The following is a 25,027-nucleotide window of genomic DNA, read 5'->3' on the forward strand; positions in this document are numbered from 1 at the left end:
CCCTGTCCATATTGAAGTGACATGCTTGTACGTAGTCAGCTGTTTTATTTGTGTTCGAAGGTTGTAATCTCTATGTGCGGTGTTATCCAGTTGTTTTTCATAATGACGGCTTGTTGATATTCTCGAAGTGAAGTGTTTGTTGTCATACTGTGATTAAGGTTATATGTATATGTTCATTTGTGTATATATGTGAATAAAATTAATTGTACCAACTGACAGCATTTTATGTGCGTCTGTGTGGATACATCAACTGGTGACCATGACAGGACGTAAAAATTTACAAGTGAATACGAGAGTAGTAGTTCAAAATGCAAGTCATATTAGAGCATATGTCACTCAAATAGCTCAAAGACGAACTTACTAAGAGGAATCTCCCGACGAACAGGAAGAAGAAATCACTACAGACGCAACTACGGGAAGATGTCATGGAGAAGGGAGAAGATCCAGGAAAGTTTTGCATCTAAGTCTGCGAAGATGCCGATGAAACATCGGAAGATGAGGTAAATGTGCTCTAACTTAATGACCATGATGCAGGAACTAAATGACAAACTTTCAGACAAATTTTCAGACCGAATTTCAGACATACGTGACAAACTTTCACGAAAAATTTCAGAAGAATTTTCTCAAGCTAACTCAGTTTTAACTGGACAAATATCACAAGTGTATACGCAGGTTAACAAAGTTGAACAGGTCCTAGAATAAAAAATTTCAACCATAAATGACGACAAAATTTCATCGCAAATTAGCGACGACATCGATCAATTAACGAGGCAGATATTGGACATCAGATCGAAACTGGAACAGGTTGACCAGATCGATACTAGAGTAAGCCAGCTGGAAGGGGATATCTTGAAACTCAAGGAGGGGGGTAGAAATCCAGGTTACCGGCATAAAACAACAGGTTGAGGGGAGGATTTCTAACATTGAGGGGAAATTTTGAAAGCCGTATATGTGCCGTCAAGGGAAACCTTGGGAGCCGTATTTCTGCTGTTGAAGGAAGGATAGAAAACCAGATTTTGACCATCAAGGGAGATGTGCAGAATATAAGGGAAAGCGTCCTTCACACAGTAAAAGATAGATTGACTCAAACAGGACATACCGCCACACCTCTAACACACTCAAACCTAACCGGCAATACAGCACATAGAGAGCCTTCCAGAATACCACGGGTGACTGGAGGAGAACCCTACTAGCTTCATCGAGGGATCGGTCAACCTATTGGGAAGGAATAATTTACCAAAGGACATCTTTGTGCGACTCATCACACTGTGATTAAAGGGGCAAGCTGCTACTTGGTGGAAGAACTTGAACGGATTCAATCTAAACTGGATGGACTACAAGAGGGAATTCCTCACTAGGTTTAATTCCGAAGGGGTGAAGAGCTCCGTGAAAAGGATGCTACTGACTGAGGCACAACCCATTGGTATGAGAGCTAGTGCCTTCATCCTACAGAAGTACCAACTCTTCAAGCGCCTGCACCTGGAAGGAAGTGAAAATGAGATCTTACCAGATATCACAGAGCTACTCCTCGATAAGATTCAACCCCTAGTGAAAGTATCACAACCCAGATCATTTGATGATCTACGCAGAATCATCGCCCAGCTGGAGGAGGAACATACGAGCATAGCTATAGAAGATAAGTTAATTTGGGAGGGAGGATTTATACAAGTAGTACAAGAACCGACTAGTCTCAATAACTTGCTAGATGTATTCTTGGTTAAACCATGGGAAATTGTTGATAAAACTGAGGTAATTGAAGGAATAGGAGACCATAAGGCTGTAATAATGGATGTAGGACTCGTACCAAAAAGGCTTAATAAGAGGGTTACACAAGACAAGAAATTGTACAGAAAAACTAAAGTTGATGAATTTGGGACTTACCTTAAATCACAATTCAGTTGTTGGATAAGTGAAGGGAGTAATGTGGATACACTTTGGGCTAAATTTAAAGGAATCATTTGGGAAGGAGAGAAGAGATTTGTACCTGTTGAGAAGGGTAAAATTACCTCAGACCCTGTTTATTATACAAGGGAAATAAGAAAATTAAAAAGAAAATATAGAATAGTAAACAGGAAAATCAAAGAGGGTAGGGAGAGTAGAGAAACTAGAAAACAGCTAATGAGGAAACTGAACAGAGTGAAAAAGGAAGCAAAAGAGAATTATATGAATGGCATACTTCAAGAGGGTAATGACCACAAAGGGAAATGAGAAACAAAGGAACAAAGGAACAAAAAGGAAAAGGAATCCAAATTCCTATAATGGTGGGAGAAGGGGGTGAACACTATTTAACATACTGAAAAAGCAAACCTATTTAGTAGGGAATTCAGAGATTCAGTAGATGATTGTCAGGAGTTGGAAACCGAAACAGAAGATAGAGAGGGAGAGACACAGAGGGAAACAAGAAGCTTCTCTTTCACAAATGAAGATATTTTCAGAGAAATCCAACTGCCAACTGCTTCAGCAAGGAAAAGCAGCAGGAAGTGATCATATTACTGGAGAGGTATTAAAGACAATGGGGTGGTACATAGTGCCTTATTTAAAATTTATCTTTGACTATGATATAAATAATAGTGTAATACCAAAGGAATGGAAGGAATCTATAATAATACCAATTTATAAAGGAGAGGGTGATAAAAGGAAACCAGAGAACTACAGACAAATCAGCCTGACCTGTATAGTTTGTAAAATACTGGAGAGTTTATTATCAAAGTACATCAGAGGGATATGTGATGATAAAAATTGGTTCATGAGGAGCCAGTATGGATTTAGAAAGGAATTTTCTTGTGAGGCACAACTGGTGGGATTTCAGCAGGACATATCAGATCAATTGGATTCAGGAGGTCAGTTAGATTGCATAGCCATAGATCTTTCCAAAGCCTTTGATAGAGTGGAACATGGAATATTATTAAAGAAATTAGAGGATTGGAGGATTGGACGTAAGAGTTATACGTTGGATAAGAACATTTCTAAATTCAAGGGTTCAGAAAGTCAAAGTAGGAAATAATGTATCGCAGGATACATTGGAAGGGAATTGCACAGGGTAGTATAATCGGTCCGTTACTTTTCTTAATATACGCAAATGATTTAGGGAACAATATAACATCAAAAATAAGATTGTATGCAGATGACATAATTGTTTATAGGGAAATAAATAACAATGAGGATTGTTCAGAATTACAAAGGGACCTTGAAAGTATCCAACAATGGTTTGAAGAAAATAATATGAAGGTTAATAGAGGCAAATCAACTGTTAAAACTTTTACAAACAGGAGCTTTAAAACTGAATTTGAATATACTTTGGATGTGGTAGTTATCCCAAAAGATGGCAAGTGCAAATACTTAGGTGTGAGATTTGAAAGTAATTTGCACTGGAAGGGACATGTTGATGACATTGTTGGGAAAGCATACAGATCATTACATGTCATAATGAGGCTACTTAAAGGATGCAATACAGAATTAAAAGAAAAAATTTACTTAAGTATGGTTCGTCCATTATTGGAATATGCAAACAGTGTTTGGGATCCTCACCAAGAATACCTAATAAAAGAAATAGATAGTGTGCAGAGTGTCATATTCTATGAACAGGACAGGCTGAGGACTTGGGTTCGAATATCAGATTGACCTTTATATAAGACACTTTCTGACACCATTAAATTCTTAGTCTAATTTATTTAAACAAACTATCAAATATATCCTTCCAATAATATTACATCACACTTGTAATTATTCTCTTCTCAATATTACTTTTAAATAACCAGTTTAGCAGTCTCTGACTTCCTTGGAAAATACACACACTTCTATGATTCACTTTACAACATTTATAAATTCCCTTCAGTCTTTAAAGTTTCTTAACTAGTTGATACTTATCTCGGGTTTTGAAGCTTCTTTCTTCTTGCTTCTTGCTTCTCTCTTGAATCCTCCTTGTGGTGTTCCTCTGAATCTTCCCTGACGGTTTCAGGACTCGAACGCAGAACTCTAAGGTGAATACTAACTGAAGCTACAGTCTCCTTCGAACACTCAGTGAGCTCTCTAAGTACTGTCTCTGTACTTTACCCTGTGGGACACTGCTAACCAGTTCTGCTGCTTGACAGTCTTAATTGCTGCCTAATTTGAATAACTTCTTATACTGCTGTCTTCACTAACTGATGGCAGGCTCAACTACTGCCTAATCTGACTAACTCCATATACTGCTATCTTCACTGACTTTATTCTACAGAGTCTCTTCTCTGCCAAGTGATCTAGTGTCCGTCCCTTCCCAAGAGAACGTTCCTTTCCAGTGTTAACAGAATAACTCCCTGAATGACACCAGAATTACGACCGACAGAATGATGCAGAATGACCGAATGACCAAGAGGCTCCCTTGTCACTCCCCTTTATCATTTTTCTGAGCTTCTGGAACAAGTCATCCCCTACTACTATGTTCCCTCACTTCACTGATCTGTTAGTTTCCTATTGGTTACTTCAAGTGTGGTCCCACCCGTCTCATGGATGTACATGTGACTGGTGACCTTCCAGAGATTCTTTATAGAAAGAATTATTACACCACAGCATGCATTCTTATTTTTACAGGGCACCTTGCTACGTGACCAACAACAGGTTCGCTTTCCCTGGTCCGCCCTCTAAAAGCTTCTAACTATGACCTTGTAGTCTGTTTACTTGTTTCTCTGACCAATATTCTGATTGCACAAGTTTGCCTCATTCTCAGCTCACTGAAATGTTCCAAGTTGAGATTAGTTTTAAGAAATGCTTTTAATTATAATTGTAATTCTGCACTTATTCACTGCACTGATATTCTATTACACTTACTCATTCGCTTCCACTGTTTCCTGCTGTATCTTCCCTTTATATATTACACTTAAACTATTTGTGATTATTAGGGATTTCTGACTGGGAGGTCACGGATCGAATCTCGTTCGATGCACTCGCCCCATAATTTCCCACGGAAGGATGTGTTGCGAATTGGTGCTCGCGACAAGAGGAAAGCAGCAAGATTTGTAACAGGGGATTTCAGGAGAAGGAGTAGTGTATCAGAAATGTTAAAGGAACTTGGCTGGGAAACTTTAAGCAGGAGAAGGGAGAAAACTAGACTTATAGGATTATATAGAGCGTATACAAGAGAAGAAGCATGGGGAGATATCCGTGAGAGGCTTCAGTTGGAAAATAATTATATCGGCAGGACAGACCACAAATATAAAATTAGAAGGAATTTTAGCAGAAGCGATTGGGGTAAATTTTCATTCATTGGGAAGGGTGTGAAGGAGTGGAACAGTTTACCAGGGGTAGTGTTTGATCCTTTTCCAAAATCTGTACAGATATTCAAGAAGAGTATAAACAACAACAGAGAAAATAAATGAAGTGTTACAGGGCATTGTTAGCATAAATTGTATAATATTGCGTTATAGGAACATTTTCTTCTCTTGTTAATTTAATATTTAGTGCTTGACAATAATGTATTTTAGTGTACCATTTGCCACCGAGGTAGACACCTCATTTGCAAGTAGAGATTTTGATTTGATTTGAAGAGCCCAGCACAGGTAGGAAGTGCTACCAGTGTGGAAGGGCGGGACACCTGAAGAACAAGTGCCCAGACTTGACGTCGGAAAACTAGGTCCGGCCCATTCTTGATTGAGGAGGGGATGGGACCAGGAACAGGAATCTGCCTCAAGACCTGACAGATAAGCAACCCTGGTCAAGTAGGAGAGGGATTGGTCAATAGTGAGTAGAATAGGCCAACCCCGCCGAGCTATCATCTTGAGGATTGGCAATGAGAATTTTTGAGACATACTCGACAGGCAAGCAAGCCATTCATTTGTTAATGGGACTGTTGCCAGATTACTACCGCCTATGAAGTCTCACCACCTCAGAACAGTAGTAGGAGCAGTGGACGGGGTAACCTATTCCATCAAAGGACAGACTAACCTAACCGCTAAATGCATGAACATGCCCTTTTGTAATTGATGTTGCAGTAATTCAGAACCTGATACCTGACATCATATTAGGTCATGACTTAACTCGTCTTCGACCGAGTGAAGAAGAGGAGCTGAGACACACCCTAAAAGACTTTCTGGAAGTCATCACCAATAAAAAAGGACAGACTGCTAAGGTAACGCACACCATTGAATGTAACTCTTCCTCACCTATCATATCCAATCAACGCAACTTCGTCATCCAGAAGATTCAAGAGATGGAAGGGCAAGGTCTCATTGAACCCTCTACATCCTGTTGGGCTTCACCAATTGTCCCACCAAAGAAGGAGAAGAAGAAGAATAACAGGGAGTATCGACCATGTGTGGACTTCCACAGGCTGAACAAGAAGATCGTTAGTGATGCCTACCCCATGCCTGACCTGAAAGACTCGCTGAAACAAGTAAGTGGGTCTAGGATTTTCAGCACGCTGGATCTCAACTCTGGATAGTGGCAAGTGGAGGTCGAGGAAAGTTCTAGACCACTGACTGCTTTAATGACACATAGTTTGCAGTACCAGTTTGCAGTAATGCCTTTTGGATTGAAGAATGCTCCCACCACCTTCATGCAACTGATGGATAAGTTTTATTAGGATATGTTGGAGATTTTTGCCAAGTGTATCTCAAGAGCATTTTAATTCACAGCAAGAATTTTCAAGAACACCTTGTACATCTGAGGAAAGTGCTGGAACGAGTAAAGATTCATGGACTGACCTACCAACTGGAGAAGTGCCACTTCGCCCAGTTCCGCGTAGAATATCTTGGCCATGTCCTAACCTTTGAAGGCTTAGAAAGGCAACTGGAGAAGTATCAAGCTATCGAAGAAGCTGTACGCCCTCAGACCAAGTGGCAAGTACGTCAGTTCCTTGGCTTGTGTGGATGGTACAGCAGCTTCGCACCACACTTTGAAGAGAAGGCAATACCACTCACCGAACTATTCCATAACAACCGCCCATTCCGATGGACCAGCAGGGAAGAGGTAGCATTCCAAAGCATTAAGGCTGCGATACGCAATGCTCCCGGTCTAGCCTATCCTGACCCTCAACGGAAGATGTGCCTGCAGATGGACGCTAGCAACTCTGGCTTAGGAGTTGTGTTAATTCAGGAGAGGAGTGACAGTGGAAGGGACATCATTGAGTATGCCAGCAGGAAACCATCTCCCACTGAACAATGCTACTGCACTGCTGAGAAAGAAGCCTTAGTCGTGGTGTGGGCTACGGGCAAGTTCAGAGGCTATTTGGAGGGAAGAAAGTTCCAGCTATACACCAATAACACCGCTCTCAAATGGTTGAACTCGGTCTCGGGCTCAAAATCTAAATTGATACAATGGGCCTGGTTAATCACAGAATTTGATTTTGATGTGTGTCACGTCCCAGGACCAATGAACAAATAGGAGCAGACAGCTTATCTAGGCACCCGGCGATGGAACCTGAAGCTTGGAGCACCATTGTCGAGAGGGAGTTCCCACAAAAACACCAGAGGGAGCCTAAGGAACCTGCCCTTATGACCAGCAAGAAGGAACTTGATCTGGGAGTGATCAAACAGTGGCAGGAACAAGACAAGCCCTCTAGGACCATGACACAGTGGATTAGGAGACAGAACACCGATAGTCGACTTATCCCGAGGGAAATCAAGATGTGCTACCAGGAATTGCAGGTCGATGGAGGACTTTTGATATACAGGTCGCACCTCTCCAACATGCCTGCAGTAGTGGTGATTCCTTGACAGCACACAACGGACATCCTCGAGAAGTTCCACGACAGCACGGAAGCCGGACATCCAGGAGGTGAAGAGTCATATCAGTCCATCCTACGAAGGTTCTTCTGGGTCAACATGTGGAAAGACATCCTTGACTACACGAAGGGGTGCTACATCTGTGCCTGTACCAAGGCGAGCAACAGGAGGGCAGATTCCAGCCAACAAGGAAGACGGTCACAACGCCCGTGGAAGATCATAGCCCTGAACTTGATGGGTCCTTACCCTAGAACACCACGGGGTAAAAGAGGACTCCTTGTAATCACTGACCTCTTCACAAGATGGATTGAGGCCTTCCTGATACCTGAAGCCATGACGGAGTGCATCACCAGCCTGCTACAGGACGAGGTATTCAGCTGCTATGGTTATCCACGGTGTGTTCTGTCAGACAACAGGAGTCAGTTCACGTCGAGGAAGTGGCAGCAAATGATGGCGAATGGGGTGCGGAGCACTGGACCACTCCTATCTACAACCCAAGGACAAATCCAACGGAACAATGGAACCAGGAGCTGAAAAGGATGCCACGAGTCCACCTTATAGACAAAGAACATCGACTTTCGGAGCGTCGGATACCATAATCACTCTTTGCCCTGGGACAACGCATCAACCGTGTCACCGGCTATTCCCCAGCAGAGCTGTTTCTTGGTTGACATCTGTACGGCGCTGGGGATTGGGAGATTCATCCACCATGCACTTCGGGTCAAGATGATGGAGCTGTTACCCTGGCAGAGTGGCAGCAGCAGCAGAACATCAAGGAGGAGCAAGCCTTGGCCGAGAAGAAATCCCTTACCCAGGCCAAGGCCCAAGATGTCGAAGAGATGCAGATCTTCATACCAGGCCAACAAGTACTGCGACATAACCACCCAAGTCAGTAATAAGATTGGAGGGTTTCACGCAGATCTTGCACCTAAGTTGGTTGGTCCCATCTAGGTGGATAAACAGCTGGGCCATGGGATCTACTAACTGAAGACCAACCCTCCTGTCAAGGTCTATGCATCGGAGTTGTGGCGAGTCACCCAACCACTACACTGACCAGGGATGGCGAACCTATGCCATGCGTGTCACTAGGTGACACGCAAACACGATTTCGGTGGCACGCCACATGCACATATTAATGTTTTTATGTATTATAGACTGTACATATCTCAAGCATGGTATAGTTACAGTGTTTGAGGTTTAAGAAATATATACCGAGAATTTAAATTCTAGATCCATTCGGACGTGCATTATGGCAATACTTCAACATTGATAGGTCCGGAAGTCAAGTGAGATAAATGCCAGATCCGTCCGACGAACCATTTGCTCACGTACGTCAGCCAATTAGTGAAATTTGGCTTATGTGTGGTTGCCAGCATCGCGTAATTATTCGTAGTGTGTAACTGCTTATTGTTTGAATTTTGTAAGACAAATAGTTGCCAAGAGATTACCTCAACTTAGAGATTTGGAGAAACTATCACACTTTATTTCAAAACCTCTTGTTGCACAAATGAGTGCTATTAAGGCCAATTTTTTTGAGTTTAGAAATGGAGTTTGACTGAATTTCAAGAAAGCAGTACATCAGTGAACAAATTCCTACAACTTGGTGAAGAATTGGTGAAAATCGAGTGTGCTGTTGATGATGAATATTCTTTCCAGAAGCCAGAGAACTTAATACTTGAACAGCGGAACAGCCTCCCACAGATGTTTTCGGCCATGAAGAAACTTGCTACAGTGTTAGTTACTTTGTTTGGTTCATCATAAACCTGCAAACAGCTATTTTATGCAATGAACGTGTGAAGTCAACTGTTAGAAACTGTCTTAGTTCAGACCTAAGTGCTTCTTGTGTGTTATCGAAGACAACAAGTTAAGACCCTAACATAAATTACATGGCTACAAAGATTCAGCAACAAGTTTCACACTAAAGTTGAGAACGACATTTCACTTAAAGTCCTTCGGCAATATTAGTATTTTTGATTTTTATATCCAATAATACTCAATGATGAAGTGTTACAATGGGTGTTTATTATATTTAAACAAAAATAATGTTAGGTATTCTAAAAACTTACATATTAAAATGTATTTTTGAGGCATTGGCAAAATACGACCATGGAACATGCAATGTAATGTATTATTTTATGGTGTAAATGTGATAACATATTAAGAAACAACATAATTTGGAATTAGGGTTGGAAGTCGTTGGTGTGTTGGAGATGGGGAGGTTGTAGCCATTCCAAAAGAAAACAACAAGTGGCACAGTATACAGTTTAGAAAAATAAACTAGACATCAAATGGCACACTAGTTGGAAAAGGTTCACCAACCCTGGTTTAGACACTAGAACGATTGAGAATATTCTGTACACTATTTCTATGTATTGGGCACTCTAGAATATTTAAGAAGGTTGTTTTTGTTGGTAACGTGTCTTACTGGAAGACTGGGCAGCATATATGTAAAGTGACGATCTTGACGTTGAAATGAGTTACTGAAGTTAGTTATTGGAAGAAAGTTGTTGGTTTGACATGCCGTAAACACCGTCTCCATACTGAAGTGACATGCTTGTATGCAGTCAGCTGTTTTATTTGTGTTCCAAGGTTGTAACCTCTATGTGGCATGTTATTCAGTTGTTTTTAATAATGGCGGCTTGCTGATATTCTCGAAGTGAAGTGTTTGTTGTGATACTGTGATTAAGGTTATATGTGTGTGTAAATTTGTGTATATATGTGAATGAAATGAAATGTCGTATGGCTTTTAGTGCCGGGATATCCCAGGACGGGTTCGGCTCGCCAGGTGCAGGTCTTTCTATGTGACTACCCTAGGTGACCTGCGCGTCGTGATGAGGATGAAATGATGATTATGATAACACATACACCCAGCCCCCATGCCATTGGAATTAACCAATTAAGGCTAAAATCCGCGACCCGGCCGGGAATCGAACCCGGGGCCCTCTGAACCGAAGGCCAGTACGCTGACCGTTCAGCCAACGAGTCAGTCAATAAAATTAATTGCACCAACTGACAGCATCTTGTGTGTGTCTGTGTGGATACGTCAAGATATGATTCAGGCCATGACAGAGCACTCTGTGAGAAGCCAATTGACTTCAACTTAGCAAGAAACAGCTCATGATTAGAGTGAAATGCCTTAGAGAAATCAGGGAGACATAAGATAATAAGCTGTCTCTTATCGGTGGCCGTGCGTATATCATCTATAACTTTGAGCAGAGCAGTAGTAGTACTATGGCCCTTCTTGAAGCCAGATTGATAGGGATTTAGTACGTGGTATTTAGACAGATATTCACATATCTGCTCATGAACAATTTTTTCTAGTGCCTTACTAAGTGCACAGAGGATGTTGATAGGCCTAAAATCACTACAGACTGCTGGTATTTTCTTTTCAGGCACAGGGCGTACATTCGCACGCTTCCATTCTGAGGGATAAACTCCATTCTGTAGAGAGAATTTAAATAGATGCACAAGGGCAGGAAGAAATATGTCATTGCTAGTATAAATCATGGATTTTGAGATATTATCTTGACCTTTAGCTTCAGTTCAAATTGATCTGTCTGCTTTTTCTACCTGTGAAGGGTGTACTTACATGAAATAGAATTTAACTCTGTTACTTGGAGTGAGAAATCTATAATGTTTGGCAGTTTCTGATACTTTCGGAGAGTTGAAATTAGAGACTGGTGCCATATAATATTCACTTAATTCAGATGGAGTAACAGGCATATGGCTATCTAGAGAGTGACTGACTCCAATACCAAGTGATTTAGCAGCACACCAAGAAGCTGAGGTGCTCTTAAAGTTACGGAAGATGTTGTAAGTATACTTCACTTTAGTGTTTCTAATGACTTGTTTTGTCTCTTTATGCAAGATTCTGAATTGCTTGTAATCATCTGGAATTTTTGTTTCAATAAATTTCTTCCCAGCTCTGTCCTGTTTTCTTATAAATTCCTTAATACGTTTATTGAACCTTGGTGTCGACTGGTGTTTTACGAGAATTCTTCTTGGGGCCGTCATAGAGAGAAAGTAAAAAGCTGTTGAAAAGAGAGACTTTTTGATGTACGTCATTAGACTGGAAAATCCCATTCCAGGGTAGTAATTCAGCGTCAGGATGAAAATTGTTTATGTCAAACTTACTGAAGTCTCGAACAAGAATTGTTTTTGGAATTTGTTTTGGTGTGGATAAAGTGAATACAGCATACAGCAGGTAATGACCAGAAGAACCAGCAGCTGGTTCCTGTCCATATTCGAGTACCAACTCATTGCAGTTGGATGAGATTATGTCGAGAGTGCTATCGGAAGTGGCAGTATGAAAGGTTGGATTGAATGAAAGGCAGTCAAGGTTACAGGCGTTGAGCACATCACCTATGTTTTCGCTTTCAGACGCCCCAGTTCTGAACCAAGCATTAACATCGCCCACAACTAATATATATTTATAATTCATAACATGAGAATACATATCATGTAAGGACAAGCGAAAAGAATTTTAGTGTCTTATATAATAATAATAATAATAATAATAATAATAATAATAATAATAATAATAATAATAATAATAATAATAATGTTATTTGTTTTACGTCCCACTAACTACTTTTTGGTCTTCGGAGACGCCGAGGTGCCGGAATTTCATCCCGCGGGAGTTCTTTTACGTGCCAGTAAATGTACCGACATGAGGCTGACGTATTTGAGCACCTTCAAATACCACCGGACTGAGCCAGGATCGAACCTGCCACGTTGGGGTCAGAAGGCCAGCGCCTTAATCGTCTGAGCCACTCAGGGCTATGTCAAGGATTATATACTCAGGTTTCTTACTGTACTCTCCAGGAGATTTGCTAAATACACTACATATTATGCTGTTCTTCAAGTAAAGTGACACCGCCAGCGGCTCTGTTTATTCTGTCATTATGGAAAATATTATACCCATCGAGACAGATGGCAGAATCTGGTACTGAAGCTTTAAGAAATGTTTCACTGACTGCGATAATATCAAACAAACTCTTGCCAAAAATGTGCCGGAACTCAGATATATGGGAGGAGTCAACAAGAGACTGAGAATTGATATGAATGACCTTAAGATTTCTTGTGTTTCTCACACTAACACCGTATAGTAAGTCAGATAAGGCACACTCATTACTTGTTATGAGTACAATGTAATACAAAGGGTTAAACACAATAGTTCAATAGCAGATTGTTCAAAGAAGTATGATAATTTTGGTAGCCTATATCAATACAAAAAAAAAAAAATATATTGATTTAGAAATTATGTGATGAAGTGAAATAAATAAATGAGTAGAAAATTTGTATAAAATTAATCTCATTAGCAGATATTTCTAAATATTAAAAAAACAGTTATATCTAATATACTAAACTAAATAGAATGGTTGTGAAAGAGAAACTTTAGCAGATATTTCTAAATATTAAAAAAAAAACAGTTATATCTAATATACTACACTAAATAGGATGGTTGTGAAAGAGATTTTTTTTTTCTATTTGTTTAATGTTGCACCGACACAGATAGGTCTTATGTCAGTGATGGGACAAGAAAGGCCTAGGAATGGGAAGGAAGCAGCCATGGCCTTAATTAAGGTACAGCCCCAGCATTTGCTTGGTGTGAAAATGGAAAACCACAGAAAACCATTTTCAGGGCCGCCGACAGTGGGGTACGAACCTTTTATAAGTATGACGAATAGTTCAGCATAATGCATGACAAAGTTACAAGGTCCGAGACCCATACGTGGAGACAGTACGACGATCCGTCATCGTTGAGTTGTAATTTGTAACTGCCTATACCTCTCCAATGTCCGTCCTTCTATACTGAAAATCGAGGTCGGCTGCTTGTACCTTGTGGAAAAATGGTAATTTCTTCTCAACTCAATATATCTCGATAATCCATGAGGCGATTTACGTGAAATTTTGACACGGTGACATTTAAATAATGAGCTTCACGATGATTATTAATTTATCTGTATCTCAAAGGGTTTAGGAGATATAAAAAAGCTTCTAGTACATTCTAGATGATTAGGTCCCGCATGCTTTCGGCCAGTGACGTACTTATCTCACTCTTTGCTTTCAGCTCCGTGTCGTCCCGTTACCTTGCGCGTTCTACTCAAGTGTTCTAGCCGTCTTGTTGCAAATACTTTTCTAATTAAAATAGCCTACTATGTACCAGGCCTTAGGCATACCTAGTACAATATGTGTATGTGAGGATATACAGGAAGCAGTAGTAATAAGTCTGCAGTATGTAAAGATATTTGAATATAAGGTAGAGGTAGAGTAGGTGACTAACACTGCCAAAGTACCAGTACTGAAATTTACCTATGGCATTTCAAAAAGATAGAATAGTTAGAAACTAGAAAAAAAAGCTGCAATTGATACGATATTTGCTGATATACTAAAGGCAATGGATTGAGATACAGTGCCATATCTGAAGTACTTATTTGATTTATGTTTGCATGAAGAAGCTGTACCAAGTAGCTTGTGTGTTCAAAAGAAAGGGTGATAAACATAAAGCAGATAATTACAGGCCTGTCAGTTTGGCATATAAGCTCCGGGAATCTATTCTTTCTGATCATATTAGACATGTTTGATAAATTTCTAACCAGTTTTATAGAAGCAGTTCAGGTTTAGGAGCAATTATTTCAGTGAGGCTTAACTTGCTGGATTCCAGTGAGTTGAAGAAGATATTTTAGATTCAGGAGGACAAATGGAATTTATTGCAATTGACCTAACCAAAGGTTTTGATAGAGTAGAACATGGGAGATTACTGAAAATGAGGGTTATTGGAGTAGACAACAGGGTGATTGAATGTGTGCCTAAATTTGTTGAAAACAGATCTCAGAGAATTGGAGTAGGTGAAGCATTATCTGATCCTGTATGATAATGAGGGGTTTCCACAAGACATTATTATTGTACTGCTATGTTTTCTTAACAGGGATATTTTTCAAAGAAAAAAAGGTGGCGATACTAACCTGAACTTCTTCATAAGCTGAATGTCACAGGAGCTCCCACATTCTTCTCATATCTCCAGATGTATCCCCTTATTCTCTTGATGGCTGTTTTCTGTTTTTATCCAAAGTAGAATAATGTACTTTCAGCAGGGACATATCAGCCTCTATGTCCAGTTTCAGGCTGGTGAAAGGAGGTCCAACTATTTTAATTCAGTGTGTAGCAATGAAGTATGGCCAAACTTTCAGGACATAGAGCATATGGTTTATGGACATGGGTCCAGAAATGCTGTATTTCGATGTTAGAACTCATTTTTTACAACTATACATACTACATTAATCACGGGAAACAAACACGAACAGCATGTACCAGCATACCACTTGAAATGTTCAAGATGCCCTGCATTAGCATTGATACAGGCACAAAGTCTCTCTGTACTGGGATGAAGTGGTACGGCAGGTTGATGCATCTGTCATTGCTAATGGAGGGCATCTTGAGCATATTTCACGTAAGAAAGAATTTCATGGTGTGTGCTGGTACATTCTGTTTGTGTGCGTTTTCCATGATTAATGTACTACGTAGACTTGTAGAAAATGAGTTCTAACATGGAAATAAAGCATTTCCGGACCTGTGTCTGTATAACATTTTTTATTTTTCTATGTGTGAGGAATGTGTCTTGTTATACCCTGTATACATGAGTGCAGAAGTTGTTTTATTTTGTAGTTTTGTTGTGTTGTTTTGGTTTGTAGTTCAACTTTTCTCATTGCTCTGTACTTATGAATTTCTGTTTCAGTTAAGTCCGGTCAATGTTTTCGATGGGATTTTGTTTCATAAGGTGTACACAGACACAAAGAATGGAATTCCATTTTCTCGGCAAATAAGACATCAGGCAAGTTTCTTTTATTGTTCATTGTAGCTGTAAGTTTGACTTACACTGCTCCAGTGTTAAATTTAACCTGCGGGAACTATATGCCTAATGATTTGTTATAGGATTTAAATGTATTACAAACTGGTACCCCTACTCTCTCATGTGTAGTGGTGAATAGCCTTATGGTTGAAGAATGTATTCATAACTGCTAATCCCATACCAGCACAAATGTCAGTAAGCACTTCCCATTTCTGTAAGCTTTCATATCTTCTCCACATTTTACCCTTCACCATGTCATATCCTTCAGTTCTATTTCAAATCTTGAATTGAAATCACCCATTAATACTATTGTATCCTTGCTGTTGACCCTGACTATGATGTCACTCTGTGGTTCATAAAACTTGTCAACTTCATCCTGGTGAACAGACTGAGACAATTCTTATCCTAATTCTTCCAACTGCTAAATCTATTTGCATCGTATGGTTATTTATGTGCCTAACAGTATGTTGCATGGAATAGTATTCCTGATGAGCAGTCCTACCCCATGCTTTGCCCTTCCCTTTTAACACCTGTTAAGAACATTTTATAATCTCCTATCTCTTCCTCATTATCTCCCCTTACCCAAATATCATCAACACCTAATATGTCCAGATGCATCCTGTGTTGACTCAGCCAATTCTACTTTCTTTCTTCCATAAGCCCCATTAATATTGATTATCTTCCCATCAAGTTCCACCGAGCTCGATAGCTGCAGTCGCTTAAGTGCGGCCAGTATCCAGTATTCGGGAGATAGTAGGTTCGAACCCCACTGTCGGCAGCCCTGAAAATGGTTTTCCGTGGTTTCCCATTTTCACACCAGGCAAATGCTGGGGCTGTACCTTAATTAAGGCCACGGCTGCTTCCTTCCCACTCCTAGCCCTTTCCTGTCCCATCGTCGCCATAAGATCTATCTGTGTCGGTGCAACGTAAAGCAACTAGCATCAAATTCCATTTCATTTTATAACTTATTTCCAAGGAGTCTTTCGGTTGTCAAGCAGAAGTGGGTCTCTGTTACTACCAGGAGTCTGAGGCTTGCTTAAAATATTCTGAGCTCAGTAAATTCTGTGGAGCGGGATGCTACTTTACCTGCACATAGTGCCAATGAGAATCTCTCATCTGACAGGTCAGGGACATCCAAAGGATCATATAGTCCTAGTCACCTGTGTACAAGGAAGGCCATGATGCAGAATATGTCTGAGATGCCGATTCCTTTTCCATAGCAACTGGTATACGAACTCTCAGGACCACTTACTAGGCCACTCAGCCATTGCCCTTGTTTCACGAACTAGGACGTGACTACAGTAACCCACACCATGCTTATTATTATTATTATTATTATTATTATTATTATTATTATTATTATTATTATTATTATTATTATTATTATTATTATTATTATTATTATTATTATTATTGAGGGTAACGGGTAGAGACCCTCTTTGAGGCAGCTCTACTTCAGGGAGTGGCGACCCTGCCCATGTGAGTCCCGGTGTGTAACATCTGGTAAGGGTCCCAGCTCAGGGTGACGAGCGAAGACCTCAATGGCATTTACGGCGGAGAAGGTGGACTTTAGTACGGCATGAATGGCGGAGGAGGCAGCCTAGTACTCGGGATTAATGGAGTGCAGTTACCAAAACTACTCTGAGTGTCTGAACCCATAATGGGCGGCTCAGGGGCAGCGTCTGATCTCCATGTTAGGAGCAGCTGTGAACCTAACTCCTGTGAGGCTAACAACCTCAGTTGTATCTCTTGTCGATGTATAGGCATCGGCCCAAAGCCAAAAATCATTTGGCTCAGCATTATGGCAAAATCTAGCATAGGCACTACCCCAGGTGGTAACCAATCCACCTTTGTCAAGAACAACGTCAGCAAGCCTTTGGATTCCGGGGAGCTCGCACCAGCATGCAGGAGATTAAAGAGCAAAAGAGTAACTCACTTTGCAACTTTCAGTCTCAATTCACTCCTTAAAGTTGGAAAACTCAAACATCTGACCAATACCTTGACCAAACAAGATATCATGATAACAGCATTCTAGGAGACCAGATTCACAGATGAGTCAGCTTTTGGATCACAAGGATACAGGATTTTGAAAGGAAAACCAGGCAAGAGAGTGATGAAAAATGTCCCTCACCTGGGAATGGGTTTTAAAATCAATAAGCGAATCCTAGGAGCAATCACAAACTTCACTTCCAGGAATGGCAGGATTTCAACCCTTTCATTCAAAGGAGCAAATAAACTCTACACTCTAGTCAACGCACATGCACCTACAAATGAGAGCAACAAGAAACACCTGGAGAAAGTAGAGGAATTCTAGGAAGACTTGGAGGAAACTATATCCAAGGTACCAACCAACAATGTGATTATATTTCTTGGAGATTTTAATGCACAACTGGGGAAAGGAGATTCAGAGCCATCATTGGAGACTATCCAGCCCACAAAAGGACTAATCAAAGTGGAGAGTGATTGATAGAGTTATGTAGGACCTTCAATCTGGTCATAAAATCTACAGCATTCTGACACCTCCCGAGAAAACAGAAAACATGGATATCTCCCAACCCCAACCTAGGAGAGTTCCAGATTTATCACGTAGTGATCTCAAAACATGCGGGGCCGATGACCTTCGATGTTAGGCCTCTTAAAACAACAAGCAACAAAACATGCGAGAAAGGAGATCCAAAATGTCAATGTCCTGAGGGGTGCAAATTTAGATTCAGATCACTTCCTCTTCAAGATCAAAATCAAAATCATCCCAAGATCCCAGAAAAACAGGAACACAACTCAAACAACAAAGTTTGACAGAGAAAATCTCAGAATGCACAAAGATTTTGCAAGAGAATTAAACAAAAGACAGTACCAGGGATAGGTACAGTTAAAAGAGGCTATGATTGATTCTGTATGAGTCACAGTTCCTCTAGAGAAAGAGAGGAAACATGCATGGTGGTCATCTGAATGTGATGATGCAATCAAAGAAAGCCAAAAGATGTGAGTGAATTGGTGTTCCCAGAAAACACCAGAGAACCAGAAGAAGTTCCAGGAAACAAGGGAAAGAACATCTAAGACCATCAGGAATCTGAAGAGAAAAAATAAAAATGAACGCTTGATTGAGGTCAAACAGGATTTTTAAAAAAAATAACACTCGGGACTTTTACAAAACATTCAATCAATCAATACTGATCTGCATTTAGGGCAGTCGCCCACGTGGCATATTCCCTATATGTTGTTTTCCTAAATGATTTCAAAGAAATAGGAAATTTATTGAACGTCTCCCTTGGTAAGTTATTCCAATCCCTAACTCCTCTTCCTATAAATGAATATTTGCCCCAGTTTGTCCTCTTGAATTCCAACTTTATCTTCATATTGTGATCTTTCCTACTTTTATAAACGCCACTCAAACTTATTCGTCTACTAATGTCAATGGAAAATTCTAAATTCCCATGGAGGGAATTAGATATTTTTCACCAATAGAGCATGTCAAAAACATATCAGATGTAAGGCTTTTCAGGCGTTTGCTCTATTAACCAGCGTTTCGTCTTAGGTCTGACACTAGACTCATCAGAGTGGGATGTGTCAGACCCTACCCACTGATGCTGGGGTGTATGCAGGTAAACATCATCATCATCATCATCATTTATCGTTTTCATTCCCCACCCAAAGGGCGGGGCGGGCTCCCTAGATCGTAACGCGATCGCTTGGGCCAAGAGAGGTAAAGATAACTTAGAGATGGGATAAATGAAAAAGGTGGGTAAGCGATTTGACAGATTGAAGGAGGAAGGGCTACGCTGCTGGTAATGAAAAAGGATGGGCATTAGGTGTGAAGTTTTAAGGAAGATGGGAAAAGTGAAGATTTACTCAGGAGTAGCGGTTTGGAAGTTGCTGGGAAGGGTGAGGTGGTGAAGTGTTGAGACGATGTGGTAGAGGACGATTGTGAAGTATCTAAGAAGTTCAGGTGTCGGCGGTGAGGGAAAAGAGATATTCAGATGGTGAGAAGATGGGCGGACGTAGTGTGTAAGTCGAAAGGAAGGATGATCTGGCCGGGTGTGACGATGTGGTGTAGGGATGGGATATCTAGAGCGGGGAGGAGAACGAGAAGATTCGACTTTATGAAGACGGCCATAGAGGGTTGCACCGTTGGCTATGAGATGGTCGACGGCTGCTGCAGTTGATAGTTGAAGACGCACTAAGTACGTGGGGCCATAGGTGTTGAAAATGCGGGAAGCCTTCCAAACTGGAATGGCGTGAAGACGAAGGTGACGTTGAACTTCTGTTGCTGGAAGAAGAGGGTTGACGCTGCGAACGACACAGCTGTAGACAGCAGTAGTGGATGAGGTTGACGGCGGTGATGACAGTTGGCTGGCGGCTGCTGCTGGTGCGGTTGTAGATGGTGGTAATGGAGTCGACGGTGGTTCTGGTGTTGCATCAGTTGGTGGTCTGTGTAGATTGTGGGGGGTAGAAGATGGAACACTGATTGAACGAAGAGGTAATGGCATAGAATGAAAGGCGCACACAAGCGGTGACAGATGCGAAGACGTAAGAGTTGTGATAGGATAGTAGGGAAAGGCAAAGGCAGAGGTCGTGGTGATTGTGATGGAGGTTGTGGTAGTCATGGTGCAGAAAGGTAGTAGGATGGCTAACATCCAACGAGGAGTCGGCCAATATGCTTTGTTGAGGTCTGCGGTAGCTTGCAGTAAAGATGGATAGCCACCTGGCCGATCAAAAGTAACAAGAGTTTCTTCAACGGAGATCAGCAAGATCCGTTTAAGAGATGCTTGTTGAGATGAGTGACGCAGGTGAACTTATCAGAAGCCCTTATAAGAGGCACAGTCTGATAACTGCATACGGGAGATAAATCTCCACAATGGAATTATTGCCTGGCTAGCAATTCCGAATGGAAAATTCTAAATTCCCATGGAGGGAATTAGATATCTTTCACCAATAGAGCATGTCAAAAATGTCAAAAACATGTCAGATGTAAGGCTTTTCAGGCGTTTGCTCTATTACCCAGCATTTCGTCTTAGGTCTGACACTAGACTCATCAGAGTGGGATGTGTCAGACCCTACCCACTGACGCTGGGGTGTATGCAGGTGAACTTATCAGAAGCCCTTATAAGAGGCACAGTCTGATAACTGCATATGGGAGATAAATCTCCACAATGGAATTATTGCCCGCCTAGCAATTCCAAATGGAAAATTCTAAATTCCCATGGAGGGAATTAGATATCTTTCACCAATAGAGCATGTCAAAAATGTCAAAAACATATCAGATGTAAGGCTTTTCAGGCGTTTGGTCTATTAACCAGCATTTCGTCTTAGGGCTGGCACTAGACTCATCAGAGTGGGATGTGTCAGACCCTACCCACTGACACTGGGGTGTATGCAGGTGAATTTTTCATTTCATTTCAAAAGGTTATTTCAACTCCTAACCCAAGAGGGTTAGGTGGGCCATCAGCTGAACAGGCGGCTCTTAGGCCATAGAAGTAGAAAGAAAAATTAGTAAACATGTAAGTAAAGGAGTATGCAATGTGCATACCTGTAAGAAAAGGAAAGAATAGTGTAAACCAGCACAGAGCCCAACGTGAACATTTACAGCAACAGAAAGAACATATATAATATTTGAGAGAATGCAATGAATATGAGAGTCGGTACACAGATGAAATAAACGTGTTGAAAGGTTTGAAGTGAGAACACATAGTAGAAACCTTAATCAACACAAAAAAAAAAAAAAAAAAAAACAAAAAAAAAAAAACAGAATTTAACAGGGGAAGAACGAAGTAAGGAACAACATTGCGAAAAAGGAGTTTGAGCACTAACACTGCACTTTAAACACACAGTTCACAGATGGCACTTGCGGTGCCGTAGATATATGCCGGTGGGAGGTGATGTACCACCGCAGCCAGGAGCATACAGAAATGACAACATGAGAAAAATAAATGTATGAAACCATATAGGGCAGTGGATAGCGGGGTGGTTGGAAATTAATAAGGGGTGGGAAAAAGATGAGCATGAGGAGGGGTTCGAGTGTGATGGAGAATAACATTAGCTAGGGGGGATAGGGGAATTACTTCTGTAATAAGTGGATTATTGTAACGGATACCGCTTGTAAGATAAGTGAAACGGAGAGAATGGAGATGTGTAAGGATAGTAGGAAAAGTATACAATGGTTGAAAATTGACAGAGGGGGTATCATAAGTCATTCGATTAGCTATGCGAAGTGCGTGTTGGTCGTATTTTAATAAATGATAGTAGTCTAAGGGATGGGTATTAATCCAGGTTAGGGAGGCGTAAGTGACAACTGGGCAGATAAAAGCAAGGTAGACACGTAGGATTTGGGCGGGTTTTAATCCCCAGGAATGACCCGCAAGGGAGCGGAGGGTACGGAAACGACCTAAAACTTTACGATGTATTGAAGAAAGATGTAGAGTCCATTTAAGATTATTTTGAAATTTTATGCCCAAGTGTGTTAGTTGGTTAGTTTCGGTGAAAGGTTGATTATACATTGTTAGATGGACTTTATTAGAGGAACGACAGATGCGGGATTTGGAACGGAATAACATAATTTGTTTTTTACTAGGATTAACGGATAAATGGCAAGAATTGAGCCAACATTCCAAAGTATTCAGATATTGTTGGAGCTTAGATTGTAGGGAAGTATAGGTGGGGCAAAGAGCTAAAACAGCAAGGTTGTCCGCATATTGATATAGACGTAGGGGAACGGAGGGGTGGGGTATGTCATACATAAACAGGGAAGAGAGGAGAGGTGAAAGAGGGGAACATTGAGCAAGACCCGAGGTGTTAGGAAAAGTAAAGGAGTGGGTGCCACGGATGACTATATCAGTGCTACGGGAATGGAGATAGTCATAAGCGTCGGAAAGTGGTCCAGAAAGTTCGAGAGTCATGTAAGTTAGAGAGGTCGGTACAAGCAGTCGTCCAATGTTTGTGCTTAATAGCTTTAATGTAAGAGCGGGCGTGACGAAGTGTCTGACGATGTGTTCGTAAGGTATTGGGGTCCCGAGTTCGAACATAAGAATGATGCAGATCATGAGGAAGTTTAAGTAAAGAGAGGGCTTTAGGAGGTATGGGGGGTTTGGTAGGGTTGTGGGAATGGCGAGGGATGTGAAGTTGGTCTGCCTGAATAAGAGCTTGTTCTACCCTATCGATTAAAGAAAAGAGATCAGGCAAGGAAGTAGGAAGGGGACAGTCAGTTAATAAATCAGTTATAATTTGTCGATAATTTGTCCAATTCGTTTGTGAATATCGTTGCATAGGAGGGGTCGGGAGCTAGGAGATCGAGGGTGGTAGGAAAGGTTGGGGAAGGTTAAAAGTGCGGGAGAGTGGTCAGAGCCTAGTTCTAAACATTTAGTGATGGTAGGAGAAAGAGCCAGAGAAGGAGATAAAATAAGAGCATCGGGAGTAGTGTTAGAAATTGGACGGGTAGGGAAAGGGAAGGGGATCTGTACACCCCGAAGGTGAGAAAGTATATCCTGAAAAGCGGATATTAATATCAGCAACAAAAACATAATTTTGAAAAGTATTATCAACATACGTAAGAAAATCAAGGGGGGTTAGGTAAAGAGGTAAAGAGTAACAAAGACCAGAGATGAATTATTAGGTAGAAAGGTTTCAAGTATTAAATATTCCGAAAAATTATTTGAAAAGTGATAAAAATGCTGTTTGGTGGTAATATGTTTTTAAACCCCAATAGCGACTCCTCCACGAGCTGCAACGAGGTCATCAGCGCGATAAAGATTATATTGACAAAAATGAGGATGGAGTTCAGGAGTCAAAAAATTTTAATTTAGAATAAAAACGTCGGGGTCGTATGGAGAGAGGGAGGTGCCCAATGGGGCGCGACAACGGAGATGGAGCGGATATTAGCAAAATGTGCCTTGATAACCACTAGCTAATCAAGGGAACTGCATTCAGGGGAAAAAATGCAAAATGCATTTTATTCCCCGAATAAGCCACACCTAGATGGGTATTAAACACCAATTGCGCGGCCAATTGGATCTGGGTAAGGACGTGGGGTCGGTTAAAAGGTAGGACGTTCTGAAGCACCATCGCAACAAAGTGGATGATGTTTTCAGAACTTTGGGTGCAGGAGGGCGGTATTGGTAATAGGGGTAGGGAGATCTTGGGAAATGACAGGTACGACGGATTCAGGCTAAGAAGGATCAGGATTAGGTTTAGCCTTGCATTTATAGGAAAAAGCCGGGTGAGGGAGGGAGCAATTAATACACTTGGGTTGAGCCCTATTTGAACATGTGGACGTAGGATGGTCCTGACTGCATATGGTGCATACCTGGTGCTGAATGCATGGGGTGCCGGGCAGATGATCATACCGGTAGCACCTGTTGCAGCGAATCCTCTGCGGCGCCGCCGAGCGGGATGGCTCCACCCGGTGGCGACGACCATAGATAACAGCGCCATCTCGAAGAAGGATGACCAGAGTGGTCACCTCCTTAGACAAAATCCTAATGAGTGATGTAGGTCCCCTCTCGTTGAGGATACGGATGATTTTGAAGATTTGGTGGCCCTCAAGCTGTAGTTGATCAGCCACCTCATCATCCGTCCAGTCGCGATCCACTCCGTAGGCAATCACGGACATGATAGGAGTTGAGCGAGACGGCGGCGGTGGGCGTCGGGCTGGCTGCTGTTGTGTAAGGTTAGTGGCTCGGGTGTGTGAGCCAAACTGTGCCACCCCAATAGCCGTAATTAGGTGGTTATAAAATGGCTTGCTGGTTTTGATATTGAAGTAACCATCACGTGTACGCTGGATTTCAATATGATAGTCCTGGTAGTTGGGGGTGAGTCTGGTGAGCAGCAGATAAATCGCTCAAGTATTGGCCTTCGCTGCATCAATGTGCATTAGTTGTTCTACATAGAAAGGAGCAGGTAGAAGCGTGGTGGGTAAGGAACACTTCGTTGCCGGATGTGCGGTGCCAGGGCCGGATTTTTCGCCACAGTGGCGAAACTCTTCATATGAGTAGGCATGTAAGGATTAGCTGGAGGCGGCGGCGAGGATGGTGAACGTGGCGGTAGATGGAAATCTGCCACAACATTCCTGCCCAATAACTGCTGAATGCCTGACACCGAGGCACCCTCAGAAACGTCCAGAAGTTCACTAGGCGAAGTGTAGACTGAGCCAGAACTGATAGAATCTGGTGGGGCACAGACTTTCTTCCTGTCGCCTGCTGGAGTTGGCGATTTCACATTTTGAATACTGCGAGCTTGCTTCGACTGGGGTTCCAGTTCCATATTCGGGTCAGAATGTTCTGGAGACCCTGCTGGAGGTGTCGACGGCTGACTCATGATGACGAAAAGAGATTCTCAATGACACTAGTAGACTCCAGAAGCTTCCAGAAAATCGTGGATTAGAAACAAGATGGTGTCCCGATATTACCAACGACATATAGAATAACAGGTGCGCGCACGCGCATGGGAGTGTGTGTGCAGGTGAACTTATCAGAAGCCCTTATAAGAG

General features: G+C 41.5%; 1 protein-coding gene across 2 annotated transcripts in view; it reads left to right on the forward strand.

The window, feature by feature from the left end:
- The window catches only part of LOC136863754 (constitutive coactivator of peroxisome proliferator-activated receptor gamma), a 1,011,420-nt gene that overhangs the window by 928,980 nt on the left and 57,413 nt on the right, over positions 1-25,027 (forward strand). For both annotated transcript variants that reach the window (XR_011017848.1, XM_068226360.1), the window contains exon 9: positions 15,436-15,531. Coding sequence is in view for 1 of the 2 variants with exons in the window: in XM_068226360.1 (XP_068082461.1) it covers positions 15,436-15,531 (96 nt within the window). In the remaining variant the exon portion in view is untranslated. The remainder of the gene's footprint in view (positions 1-15,435; positions 15,532-25,027) is intronic.

Source organism: Anabrus simplex, chromosome 2, assembly GCF_040414725.1.
Source record: "Anabrus simplex isolate iqAnaSimp1 chromosome 2, ASM4041472v1, whole genome shotgun sequence".
NCBI lineage: Eukaryota > Metazoa > Arthropoda > Insecta > Orthoptera > Tettigoniidae > Anabrus > Anabrus simplex.